The sequence below is a fragment of the Sceloporus occidentalis genome, unplaced genomic scaffold (genome assembly GCF_023333645.1).
Source record: "Sceloporus occidentalis isolate IW3139 unplaced genomic scaffold, rSceOcc1.0.p SCAF_5, whole genome shotgun sequence".
In the NCBI taxonomy this organism is placed as follows: Eukaryota; Metazoa; Chordata; class Lepidosauria; order Squamata; family Phrynosomatidae; genus Sceloporus; species Sceloporus occidentalis.
In genome coordinates this window covers 41,452,467-41,466,462 of record NW_028316985.1, presented here as the reverse complement: position 1 = coordinate 41,466,462, position 13,996 = coordinate 41,452,467, and the positions used below count along the sequence as shown (strand labels likewise).

Genomic DNA, 13,996 nt, shown 5'->3' with positions numbered 1-13,996 from the left:
TAACACCGCTAATTGATAGGGACTCAACTACATAACAGTGGTTCAATTTTGCTTAATCATTTTGCAGGCTTTCAATCTCCCGGTGGTGTGTGTGTGTGTCTGATTGCTCCATTTGTAGGCAGATATAATAACTTGCTTTATCTGTTTTTTGTCATTTCAGGTGGTTGTTGACACTTGGCTTAATTTGTAGCAACCAATATCCTATGGCATCAGAGATGAGCCTAGTAGGCCATTCACAGCTACCTTCAGCTGATGGATTTCCCCTTTCTGATGCTTCGCCTTTATTTGGTAAATCAGAAAATACACTTACAACAAAATGCTAACTTAGACTATAGCACTGAGAGAAATGTTGAAATTTTCCTAGTAAAATCATAGAAAATGCCTGGGCTTTGCTAATTCTTATAATTTACTTTATCTTGGAATATGTATTCATTATAATGTTCAAAGTGGCACCGTAAAGCCAAAATGTATCAATACATGAAAGACTGCAGCTCAGTAGCAAAGTGCATACTATACATATAACTACAATAAATTCTAAAACTTGGTATTTCTATGCATGCCTGGGGTAGATTCTTTCCTAAAACCCTAGATAGCTGGTGCCCATGAATGTAGACAGTACTGAGATATATGGGCCATTGATCTCACTTGACTGAAAGCAGGTTTTATTACCACTAACAACCAAATCTGATGATTTGACCCAAAAGATAATAAAGTCACTGATTAGTATGGGACATAACAAAGGATAGTGATGGCATGATGAAATGCTAATAAGGATGGATTTCTACTTTTCAAATAGGATTTCCTCTTGCACATTCTCACTCAGATTTTTTCAGAGGACCCTTAATCTTTTGTAGCAAATTTGAGGAGTGTGTGAAAAGGAGACTTTGGATGTGAGAAGTCGAAATCTGTTCTGTGAACAATGTCTGCTTTTTTTTTAAATGAGTGAATCAGCACTATTTGATTTCAGCCTGTGAATTCTGTAAAAAAAAAAGGTGACAATGATTTTTATCATTATGGTGCATCTGATGAGTGCATTCCATTCCATGAAATCTTATGATGTAATAAATGTGTTAATCTTTAAGATGTTACAAGACTCTGGCCTGAATTCTATAGTTGCATTACAGTACACTCACTGATTACAGTTAAATCCCATTGATTCAATGGATTTACTCTTGTTGGGATTAACAATAGGATTCAAGTTTTGATGTTGCACAATATAGGAGAAATATAGTTGAAAGATCCCAGAAATATTCAAAAGACGTTTTATTAAAAGCTGTAGGAAATCTTTAAAGGTTAATTTTCTTCACTCACCTCTACTTAGAAAGTTTTTGTGGATGAGTCTCATGAATTCTTGTTCAGAAATTAAATTCCAGTGGATTCAGGTTATCACTGGAAAGGCCCAGCACTGGATTTTTATTAGTCTATTCTTTTGAGGTAGGAATGGTACTATCCTACATGTATTTCACAACACTCCTTCAAATCAGCAGATATCAATCGAGAGAGCTCTTGTATAAATTCACACAAAAATATATACTTCCTGTTGTTCTGAATGCTCTATAATTTTTAGAATTTTTAAAAAAAAACATTATATCTTTTCACATTACTTGTTACTGTGATGTATGGCCATCTTTCACAGACTTCTTCAATTGTTTTTGGTTCTCTTAAAGTAGGAGTAGATGGATAGATAATCCTGCATGATGGCCCTGGGAGTATGCCACTGCTGATGTTGCCTGCCCCTTCTCCACAGATTATTAGGATATCATTTATTGCCGAGTTGAGTCCAAGGAGATTATCGCACCACCTTTCCATCCAGCCTCAGTGCAGGCTGAAGCTTTTGAAATTCTTTTCATAATGGGTCTTACTGCCCAGTCCAGAGGCATCACAGACCCAATCTTGGCCATCCTGTACCCAATCTGTACTTCTCCCATACTTAACTAAGAAAGGGAGTTATCTGTTCTTAGTGAAGTACAGGAGAAGTACAGGTTGGGCACAGGATGGCCAAGGACTGGGCACGAAGTTATGCGGTAAGACCTTTCTTAGAAGAATTTCAAAAGTTTCAGCCTGCCCTGAGGCTGGGATGAAAGGCGGTGCGATAATCTCCCAAACTGAGTCACTGAAGCAACCTGAATCTGATTTGAGTCCAAGTCAATTGACTCAAGTCTACATCACTGCTATATAATATGCAAATCATAGCAAAATGCTCAAGTGTTCTCTAAGATGGGGTAAAGAGACAATGGTTTCATAGCTATGACTTGTACCACTACCTCTATACTGTGAATTCCTGGCTATGTTTTTTTATTTGGCTTCATAATCGCTACATAATTATAGCTGAATTCTGCATACAAGAAAGATTAACACATGCATTAAAAAAAACTAGCATGTTTCTTTCCATGCAGATCTGTTCTTGTGTATGAAACCTATTATGTACATTGGTAATTTTTGAAATTGTAGCTGACGGGAGGGATATCATTTGGAAATGTCTGATGTTCTCACATTTTAAAAAGGGAATAAAAATAAAGCCATGGAAAACAGATGCAGACCTCCTAAATTCATCCTTCCAATACCCTTTCCACCATTCTATTCAAGCTACTTTTTGTATGTGCTCATAGGAAGGTCTTGCAATGATTTCTCCTTACTTCACTGTATTTGAGGGCACCCTATAATTAAATATTCTTCTCAAAACCCTGTGGCAAAATTGGGATATTAATGAGCAGCTGTTGGATTTTATAAACAGATGCATTGCTAAATTTGTGCACCCTTTCTCTGCTTTAGGTTCAGAAATGATGTTGTTCAGTGGCACAAATATTCAGCAAAATAGAAGCCCTTCCAATTTAAAAGCAGCAGTAAAAATACTGTAATATGTAATGCTGTTACTTGAGGTCCTTCTCCCACTGCCTTCTTAGACTTTCCTGATGTATTCTTCACCCATCCTTCTTTCAGGTTGCTTTATCTCTCCTCAAGTGACTTGTGTACTCTTCCTACCACCTCTGTCCAGGGCCCTGTTGTCATGCTTCCTTTCCCCCCTGTCCTTTTCTAGCATTATTTATACTGGTACTTATTTTTTTATTGGCCTTTAAGCCCTACATGATATTTTGCCTCCAGGCAAAGCTTTTAAAGAAAATTTGCATTGTTTTTCACCATTCAGATACATATGAGTGATCCATAACTGGTTGTCCCAATGTACTTTTCTCTTCTGAAAAGATGAGATGTCGTGGGGGATGGAGAATATTTGGACTGGGGCTTTGATAGGGAGGGAAGTTATCCTGTATCCCCTGAGCCTCTTCTATACTCAGATAGCGCCTTTGACATTTCCTCTTTGGAGCTAATAAGACAATCCAAACAATTGCCTACTATTCAGCTGGGGTTTTACAATCTGTATATCTGAAATAATATGTAGTTTATAATCTGTATATCCGAAATAAATATGTGGTATAAATAATATTCCACTGTCTCTCTGCAAACTGCTGTCAGCTTATCTGCACATTGCACAGTGAATTTGAGTAATTGGGAGCTGAACATGTAGGCCACAAGCAGATGATTGTCTTGGTATTCAGGGAGTTACATCCAAAAAAGTAAGTTTTACAAGCTCTTGATCTATCATCATCTGGGACAGGAAGGAACAAACATCCCCATCCTGTTCTGCATTTATACTTTGATTCTTGCTGCTTGGCTTTGACACTACAGTGAAGAGCAGTCTCCTCCTCTGCCCAACCAAATCTGAAAACAAGACAAAATGCAATGAAGAATGCAGAGTTACTCATGCCAGACAGTTATTCTCACAGACTTTCTTGGTGCCAGATAGAATCCTTATGGCAGTGTGTCCGGGATAAACACAGTGGGCATGACAGAACCTCTTTTCCTCCTTCACAAATGTCTGTGTCCATGGATTCTTGGGTGTGCTTCAGGTTGCATTGCATTGAAATTTTACTTTCCTGTTTTGTCAGGCATTTTTCAAATGAACACCTCACAATAAAGTTAATCAGTAAACAGTATAACCTCTGGCCTAGTGTGTTCTTCAGCTTGGCTGGTCTTAGAGGAAGTTTTAGCCTTTTACTTCTGAGTCAAGTGCTGGGATGTTAAGAAAGTAGGAGAGTGCAACACCACAAACCACTAGTTTTACTGGAACTATATCCTAGACACTCTCTGGGGGGAAAAGGTAAGATCACTTCCCCAGATCACTTGTGGTTCTAAATATTAGAAGGAGGATTATTATAATTATGTAGAAATATATCTAGAAGTGGGTGTTTATGAACTGAGGCATCTAACACCATTTTCAGTAAAAATATGTTTGTTGTGCTTTTTTTTTTTCTTGCTTGCTTGCATAGTTCTTTCCCTTGCTCTCCAAAGTAATTTCTAGCATGGTTACTTTGATTCCTCATCTTCTGTGCTTGTGGTGGTAGGCTATATATATGCTTTTCTATAGTACAGGTCTGAACTGACTACTCTAGTATAGCGGTGGTTTTTATTCTTATGAATGACTATGGTGTGCTGAAGTGTGCTAAATTTATAAAGCAAGGGTACATTTTTAGGGTTGTTTTTTTAAAAAAAAATAGTTTAGCAAAAGTAATATATGGCTGGCAATCATGAGCATGAATAAGATCAGCTTTGCAGAAGCAAGCCAAAGCCCACCTAGTGCAGCAGTGGTTTTATGAATCTCAGCAGCACTTTATGATCCTTCATAAATTCATGAGGATCCATGAGGATGATCTCAGTGATAATCCAATAATTGGAATTTATTATATACAGTCTATGGCAGTCAGTACTTTCCAAAACTAGTGATGCTACAAGCTCTATCCTCCCTGCCAAGCTACTCCGATGTACCCAGTGTTCCATCTGCCAATTCTACCCACATCTGCCCATGAAAGCTCTTCCTTTATTGATTTTATATAGCTTGCCATGATAACTAAATGAAATCACTTTAGCAGAAGGGCAGTACACCTCTCAATACCAGACATTGGAGAAAAGTCATAAGGGAAGGCAATTGTCATCAGGCACTTATTATAAGTCTTCCAGGGGAATTTGGGAACAGAATACTAGATTAGAACAGAGGCTGGAACAGGAACATTTTTTGGACGGACTATAACTCTCAGAATCCCCTAGTCGCTATAGCCAATGTCTGGATATTTCAAGATTTGGGTTAGAAGGATCTCAAGATAGAGACTAAACTTTTTATAACAAATTAGTCACTTGAATTCATGTTTGTTTCTGCAGCCAGCATCCATTTTAGAGAAGAAAAACTGGGGCGAGATTGAGAGGAAAAAGAAGTGATACTGTAGGAGTGAAAGATGGTTTCTGAGAGCTCTGAGCTCCACAGAACCAGATAACTTGCTCCATTTGTCCTTCAAATATTTATTTATTTATTTAAAAGCATGCAAAGCCCACTTTGCCCTCCAACAGAATCCCCAAGATGCCTGACAACAATATTGGAACAATAAAACCAAAATAAAATGTATATATATTTCAGTTATTTTGGCTCTTGTTGAAAATTACCCTGAAATCTTTAGGGCAACATTATCAATACATGTAAATGAATAAAATTCCCTTAGCAAATAAAAGATAAGTAATTAGAGTAGATCAAAACAGAAAAGGAATTAATTACTAACAACAGAGACAAATTATCACTTCTGTCTTGAATTTTGCTATAAAATTGTGCTACACCATGCCCTAAATTGGTCTCCTCACTCCAGTTTTTGCATTGTATTTGCATTGACAAAGGAAATATTAATTTGGGGCACCTCACAACAGAACAACACATTACTTCTTCACAACATTAAGGATGTTCACCTTCCCATTTTGTCTAAAGGAATGTTCCAACTAAACACTTTGAGGTCCTTTTTCAGTATGTGATCATTCAAAGACTTGAAAATCCAATGCTGTTGCCCCAACCAATTTCTACGGTACCTAAAAAAACTTAGCACTGATCAGGAAGAGATGGAGCAAGATCTCATCCTGTCTCTGTCTTTTCCCAGGTTAGTTTTAATTACCGCCTTTGAGGCAAAGGGAGATGTGAAGAGGAGTTTGTCTATAATCAAAGTAGGAACAGCCAGTCTTAAATCTGATTCTGATTATTCAAGTAGGGATGGTCACACTTTGAATTCCCACAACATCACTACACAGAACATATTTAAATTGTAGGTGTCACTACTGCAGGGCTATTGTTACCAGATCTGATGGTGATGAAAAGGATTAGACAATTTATGCCAGATAGGGTTAAAAATAGCTAATAGTTTTGTAATATCACACAATTGGCTGCATCCACATTGCAGAAATAATCCAGGTTGACACCACTTTAACTGCCATGGCTCAATGCTGTGGAATTCTGGGAATTGCAATTTGTCGTGGCACCAGAGCTCACTGACAGAGAAGGCACTTAAAGTAGTGTCAGCCGGGATTATTTCTGCAGTGTAGACGCAGCCGTAAAAGAGCCAAGCTGCAAACCCAGGTTGCTAACCAAAATGATTTAGGGGAGAAGATATTGCCTAATCCAAGAACAACAGATGTATTTTAATCCATTGGTATACCATGTGTGAGCATGGAATAACCACCTTGTTCTACTAAACCGCTCCTCCTGTCAAGTATGGCAGTTTCCACATGATTTTGTGTGTAAGAAAGAAAGCGTATGATTAACAGAGAGATGGGGGAGAGAGTGGGGGAAATGTTTTATATAGATGTGATGCCTTCACAATAATGTTCCCATTTTCGGATAGAAAGCCATGTTGTTTATTTACTTAAATATATTAAATAAGTAAAAATATAATGTTAGTCTGTTACATGATTAAAAAAGGAAGGTGTATTTAACACAAAGTAATTAGTTTCAGAAAAAAACATTTTGTTTTATCTGAAGAGGTGGACCAGAATCCACAAAATTTTATTTTGAAATAAATTGGTTAGTCTTAAAGATAAGACAAGACTCCTTCTTTCCTTTCATAATGCTCTCAATTGCAGATGAATATATTGATGTCATATAGCCTGTTAACAATGAGTTTGAGTTCTAAGATAAGATATTAGGTCTTAGATAAGATCCAGGAGTGAAGGAGGAGAAAGGCAAATGTGAAAGAGAAGGCAAAATAAAGATGGCTAAGAATGTGGCAGATGCTTCACAATAAGGTATTCTCTGAGAAATGATAGAGTTTCACTCAGATGGAATAAAAGAGACTGACACAAAAATGATGCAAATACTAAGGACTGGAAAAGAACTTTACATTTGTAAAGGCAGTTAATGATATTCTTGTGACCTTTCTGGAGTAAGTTCTGGTTACTAGAATAAGCAACGGGAAGAGTTATGGTATGTCTTTGCATATGCTATTACCTTGATTTGTTCAATTTCTGAAAGCCACTGTGAATCCTCCTTTTGTGAAAAAGTGCATATAAATATAGTGGTAGTAGTTCTGGTAATACTAGTATTTATTAGTATTAGTTCAATTCAGGACCAATTTACATCATCTTCTACTGTGTTGCAGTACTTTCCAAAACTGGAGATAATACAGCTTTGTGTTGTTGTTTCCAAATGAAATGTTGAACTGATTGTAAATCATTTGAGAGAAACAAAAACAGTATTGGGAAATACCTCACATACCTCTGGCCTAGATGCCAGATAGACATACAGAATTATTTAAAAGGAATAAAAAGTATGTTTCTCAAAGGTGCACCCATTTATTGCAAAACTGTGGGGTCAAGCAGACTGGCAGCCTGGAGCAGTCTCTGGCTGCTCCAGCACTGGCCACTCTCCATTCAGCCATGGGACCATGGTGACCAGATGCCGTGGTCCTCAGGCTGGTTGCTGCCACAGTCCGTAACAAACCATTGGCAAGGGCACTTTTTTGTGCTCCTTTTGTGGCTGGGTTTGGGCCGCCTTAGGCAGCCGCGGCGCAACTTTGGACTGATCCAGGGGTGTGCGTCATCTGAACACCACATCCCTGGATTGGCCCAAAGGCAGCACTTTTGGTCCTCATTTGTCCTACACAAAAGGGTAGTAGCAAAATGACAGTGAAAACTTAAAATGATGTTTTTCATGTTCTAGTGGCAATATTAATAGGAAATTTGTGTTATTCTCTAGGTGTCCTTCCAGAACCAATGACTTCTCCAGTGCAAGATTCTGATGTGTCAGCTTATTCACAGTACAACCATGTACCCTTTCCTGCAGCACAGCCTCCACTCGCTTCACCACCTTATTACTCTAGCCTTGGTTTCTATCCCCAACAGCCTGAGGAATGGTACTCCCCTATCATGTATGAGTTCAGAAAAATGCCTTCTGATAACTTCTACACCAAGGAGCCAGACCTAGGAAGCACGGCTGTAGCCAAGAAGTCTCGGATGGGGATTTCCTCAGGAAGAATGAAAGGCGAAGAGTTGTGTGTTGTCTGTGGTGACAAGGCCTCTGGGTACCATTACAACGCTCTTACCTGTGAGGGCTGCAAAGGTAGGGCAAATAAATGGGAGAAACTGGAGCAATAGGGTATTTGTATATTTCATTAATTTAGCCAAAAACAGTTATTGTTTAAATTTTGCTTGCTTCCGGTCCCATTTATCTGGCTTGTAAAGGCCTAATATAAAAGACCTAAAAACCTTTTTGAATGCAGCCAAGTCAACCAAAGGAACTGTGTGGTAGAGATATTTGCTAGTTAGAAAAATATATTTATTTATTCCCTTAAAAACAGAAACAGAAATAAATCACAGTGTCTATATCACAGAATCTCAGGGTGATGTACAGGTAAAACAAATTGAAAACAGTTTAGAAAAAGTCAAATTTAAAACAATGAGAAATAATTAAAACAGTATACAAATGTTAAAGTACTTTAGAAATGTGTATGTGTTTAGACAAAGAATTGCTGATGGAGGCAGCCCTCATTAATTAATCAGAATGGAATTGCATGCGATCCACATTTTCCCTAACTGGGAGTCAGATATGGATGTGTCTAGGGGAGCTTTGCTTGATAAAGCAGATGAAAAAAGACACTATAAATTATACTGGTTGGGCTTAGTTTCAAATCCTAACAACAAAGCTTTGCAGTCTTTTAATTTAACCAGCTTCTCAGGCTTTATCTTAGGATAAATGGGGAGGAAGCAATTGATGCTGTCCTGAGCTTTTTTGGAAGAGGGTGAATAAAATCCAAAGGCATAGCTGTGTTAGACTGGATCAGTATGCAAAGAGATTTTGTAAGCACCTTTGACCCTGAGAGAAAGAAGTTGGTAGCATACACTTTTGTGGACTAAAGATGGGAGTACTTTTAAAACTAAGCATGCCCCTTAATCACTGTATACACAAATTTTGCATTTTATTGCTGTTCAGACACACAATCTGCTCATTTGTTGGTATAAATGTCTGTCTGCAGGCACTTTACACCATGCATGTGATTAAGCAGATTTAGGGCTTAAACAGACAGGCAGAATACCATGGGCCAACCCTGTGGTATCCTGCTTGTGGTTTCCACCCAGGTCAGCCTCAGGGCCGGTGCAGTAATGTGCAGGTGTTCACATGCCTGCCTGCTGCCATGCTATGGATCCATCGCAGCATGCTCCTTACCTACTGCTGCTGCCGCAGCCAGTAAATCCAGTAGCGGGGTGCCTGACTATACCCACATGTCCAGGAGCTCCCTTCTAACATCAAAGTTTGGGGACCACTGTACTACAAAAGCCTTTTGCACTGTAAATAAAAGTTATTTTATTCAACAATCTTCCAATATTTCAATCTCTGTGTCTCCTTTACATTTTTTGTACTCTGTTAAAAAATTAAATAATGTGCACATATTTAAAATTCACCTGCAAGGTCTTTACTTTTTTCAGTAGACAAGACATCAATTCCCAGAAGGAATTTTATTGATCTCAGAAAAGAAGCAGGTATAATTAGCCTTCATTATTCCAAGGACCAGGATTAAAGGAATGGAAACAAAATAACAGGGATAGTTATACTGACGCTGATAGCTAGAGAAGTCTTCTTCAGCAGACTATTGCGTTACAAGCTTCAAATCACAACAGTAAAGCTTTGTTAGACTGGTGTCCTATGATTTTTGTCACCCTTCCAATGTTATGTCTGAGGGATGACAAGAGATGTGTTTTGGTAGCAACTAGCTTCTCAGTGTGACTATCTAAATGTCAAGAAGTAAGGGTTGCTTTGGAACTATGACACTTGTACTATACCATATGGAACATTTAGAAACATAAAAGAACATTCACTATATTCTAAGAGCACTGATATTTGAAAATAAGGTTCATCCATTCCTTGATATTGGTAAAAAAAAACAGGCTTCCTCCCTCCTCAATATGACACCCCTTCAAGTATTTAAACTGGGCTCTCATGTCATCTCTTAACCTTCTCTTCTCCAGCTTCACCATTTTAGCCTCCCTCCTTTGGACATATGGCTCCAGTTTCTCAATGTCCTATTAGAATAGAGTGGCACTATGCTTCTATTGATGCAGCCTAATATCGCATTGGCCTTTTTAGCTGCCGCATCGCATGGTTTACTCATGTTCAACTTGTGGTCTACTTGGATCCTAGATCTCTTTCATACGTATAAGTCATCCATATTCAGCCAGGTGTCCTCCATCATCCTATATCTGTGCAGTTTATTTTTCCTCCCTAAGTGTAGTACCTTACATTTCTCCGTGTTGAATTTCATTTTGTTAGCTTTGGCCCAGCTTTCTAGTCTATTCAGGTCGTTTTGAAATTTGATCCTGTCCTTTGGAGTATTAGCTACTCCTCCTAATTTGGTGTCATGTGCAAATTTGATAAGTATACCCCAATTCTGTCATCCAAGTCACTGATAAAGATGTTGAATAGCACTGGGCCCAGGACAGAGCCCTGTGGGACCCCACTGGTCACTTCTCTCCAGGATGAAAGGGAGCCATTGTTGAGCACCCTTTGGGTTCGGCCAGTCAACCAATTACAAATCCATGTAACAGTTGCCTTGTCTAGTCCACATTTTACAAGCTTGTTTGCAAGAATCTCATAGGAAACTTTGTCAAAGGCCTTACTGAAATCAAGATACTGTATACTATATCCACAGCATTCCCTTCATCTACCAAGCTGGTAATTTTATCAAAGAAAGAGAAAAGATTTGTCTGGGCTTTTAAATATTATAGTTTAGTTGGACTTTTAAATATCATAGGCGTGGTACAGAGCGCCAAAAAGAGTGACCTCTCTGGCGCCTCTCTTTGGTCTGCAGGAGCATCGCAGCAACCAAATTGCACGGTGCTGCTGTGGAGCAAAAAAGGAGCGCCTGGAAGCAGCTCCTTTTTCTGGGCTGCTGCGATGCAACAAAGCACCAGATACGTCGCGATGACATCACAGCTGCGCCGCCCCATTTGGAAGCGGCGCAGGTGCGACATCATTGTTAAGCGGCCCATCTGGTGGGCGTGCCGCAGCTGCGCCATACTCATCACTTGCTAGGGTTTCCGGGCGTGTGGGCACTCCGCCCACCAGGCAACCCTCACGCACGACGAGGGTGCCGCAAAGGCCCTTCTGTTCCGGGCCATAGTTTAGTTTTTATGTTAAACAGATTTTTAAAGAAGTAAATTGTTTTCTTCCAGCAGAAGTTAAGTTTAAATGAGCTTTAAACTTAACTCTGTCCTTTCCTTACTCTGGAAATCATATGAAATGCCTCCAGAAACATGGAATAGCAAATATGTGGCTCTGAGTGAAAGCACCAAATAATTTGCAATTCAAAAGAGTTCTGTCTGTGTCACTCAAATATATTTGAATGGAGACTGTACACAACACAATTTAGATGCAACGTCCAATGAACATAAAAAACTGGCCATTTTGGTGATAAAAGATGCAGCTTTATTATTCTGAAAGGAAAACTGTCGATTTAGCTACTTTAAGTGAGAAACATGCTCAAACCAAGAATTATAAATGGATTTACTGTAGAGTTGCTAATATAAATTCCATGCAAATGCATTTTTATTATTGCAGAGGAACAATAAAGTTTAAATTCCTTGTGACCAAGCTTTTTACAAGGAGAAAGAATGCTGGGAAAAATGGATACTGTAGGATCTCTTCTGAGCAATCCTTGTGTTCTTACATTTCATCCAAACTTTGTTTTATTTCAGTAATGGTCTTGAGTTTATTTATTTAGAGACTTAAAACTATCCAAATGACTGAAGTCTGTTTTATTATCCAAGATCAAGAAGAAACAACACAATTTTAAAGCAAGGGGAGAAGACCTTAAAATACACTAAACACTTCATAGACTAAAAGCTTCAGTGAGAGGGGGGTGACTGAAGGTTTTCTTAAAAGGGAATTTTGGAGTAACAATGGCAAGGCAGTCAAATGTTGCTAGTAAGTGGGATGAGTTCCTCTGACAGTAAAGCTAACTTGGATATGATGGCTTTATAAAAGGTTTAGTAGGAAGCTATCAGCCTTCAAGGTCAGTTGACAATATTCAGGTTACTATAGGTTGAGTCTCCCTTATCTAACCACCTATGCAGAATTTAGGATTTTGGAATTCTGGATAAGGGATATTCAACCTGTATTAGTTGGGAACTATAGCCTGTGTGTGTGTATGTGCCTTCAAGTCACCTGTCAATTTATGGTGATTCTGTGAATTTCAGCACCTTAAACCATCAAGGCTCATCCAGAGCCTGTGGCACTGAAGGACCAGAGGATAATCTGGTATGAGATTTCTCCGGTGTCTTACAGTATCTGCATTCTAATATGGTAGACTTCTTTTTTTATATATTATTATTATTATTATTATTATTATATCATCATCCTTAGTATTAGTATTAATTTTCTGCGTTTAAACCTTTACCTTTCTTCCAACAAACTACATATACATTGATACTTCTCTTACACACTATTTTATCCACACAATAACCCTAAAGAGAGAAGATGACAGACCAAGGTTACCTAATCAGTTCCAGGGCCAAGTGGGTTCCTCAACTGTGATCTTCCAGATACCAGCCCAGCACTCTAATCTGTGATCTACACTGGATCTCAATAATAGTTTTATTTGTTGAGGCATTAGTGTGACCCAGAATCATCACTTACTAAAACAGGCAAGTTACAGATAATGCAAGTTTATTTTTATTTTTTTAGAACTACTTAGTTTTGCCTAGCAAGTATTTTTCCTCTTCCCTCCCTTACCTCACTGATGTCTTTGATTTGAGTATGGTCAGTGAATTAAACTGGATTTTGTTTGGAGCACTCAGCCATGAAAACGTATAAGTTTGGAGCAGTTGAGAAGCAGGCTTCCAAATCACCTTATTGGCATGAAGATCACAATTCAGTAGTAAGATCTACTTTTTTGGTTTAGCCTAAATCACTCAGGAGAAAGATTCCTTGTGTGCTTATGGGGTTGATCTCCAATAACTGAATTGCAGCAATCACATATTTATTGCATTTCTTCTATTTCAATTTCTTGCTTAATGATCTATCTCCCTTTTATAAATATATTCCAGATGTTCAGGCTTTTCCTGATATACACACATTTGTCAGCTACTTGAACATGTGTGCATGTGGAGCTTCCTCAAACATTTAAATTGAGGAACTCAATCTCTGCATACACTATGGAAAAACAAAGTCTCTTTTGGTATAAATGATCAAGCAGGAATCTGGTTTTGTGTATTTTAATGGAACTGTGGATGGGTTGATATGATGTAATATTAATTGCTTGGTGTCAAAGTCAGCATCCGTTAAATCAGCATTCTTATTCTTGGGTCAAAAGAAAGTGAAATAATTAAAGATCGTTTAATATTATTTGATTCATGGCAGTATTCATTTTAAAAAAAACTAGTTTTACACTGAATTCTCATTCTGCTTTCCTCCTGTTTGTTCACCAGGATTCTTCAGAAGAAGTATCACCAAAAATGCTGTGTATAAGTGTAAAAATGGAGGAAACTGTGAAATGGACATGTATATGAGGAGAAAGTGTCAGATGTGTCGTCTTCAGAAGTGCAAGGAAGTAGGGATGCTGGCTGAGTGTATGTATACAGATCTTTCTATCTCATAACTATTCATTTAAATTGAGCAGTCTGTGAGTACAATCAAATTGACTGA

At 38.3% G+C, this 13,996-nt stretch overlaps 1 protein-coding gene across 1 annotated transcript in view; it reads left to right on the top strand.

Moving 5' to 3' along the window:
* The first annotated feature begins 203 nt into the window (after positions 1–203).
* LOC149312061 (bile acid receptor-like) overlaps positions 204–13,996 on the top strand; it is a 38,147-nt gene continuing 24,354 nt past the window's right edge. Inside the window, exons 1-3 of the mRNA XM_089526785.1 lie at positions 204–288; positions 8,057–8,419; positions 13,780–13,920. Coding sequence (XP_089382911.1) covers positions 204–288; positions 8,057–8,419; positions 13,780–13,920 — 589 coding nt within the window. The remainder of the gene's footprint in view (positions 289–8,056; positions 8,420–13,779; positions 13,921–13,996) is intronic.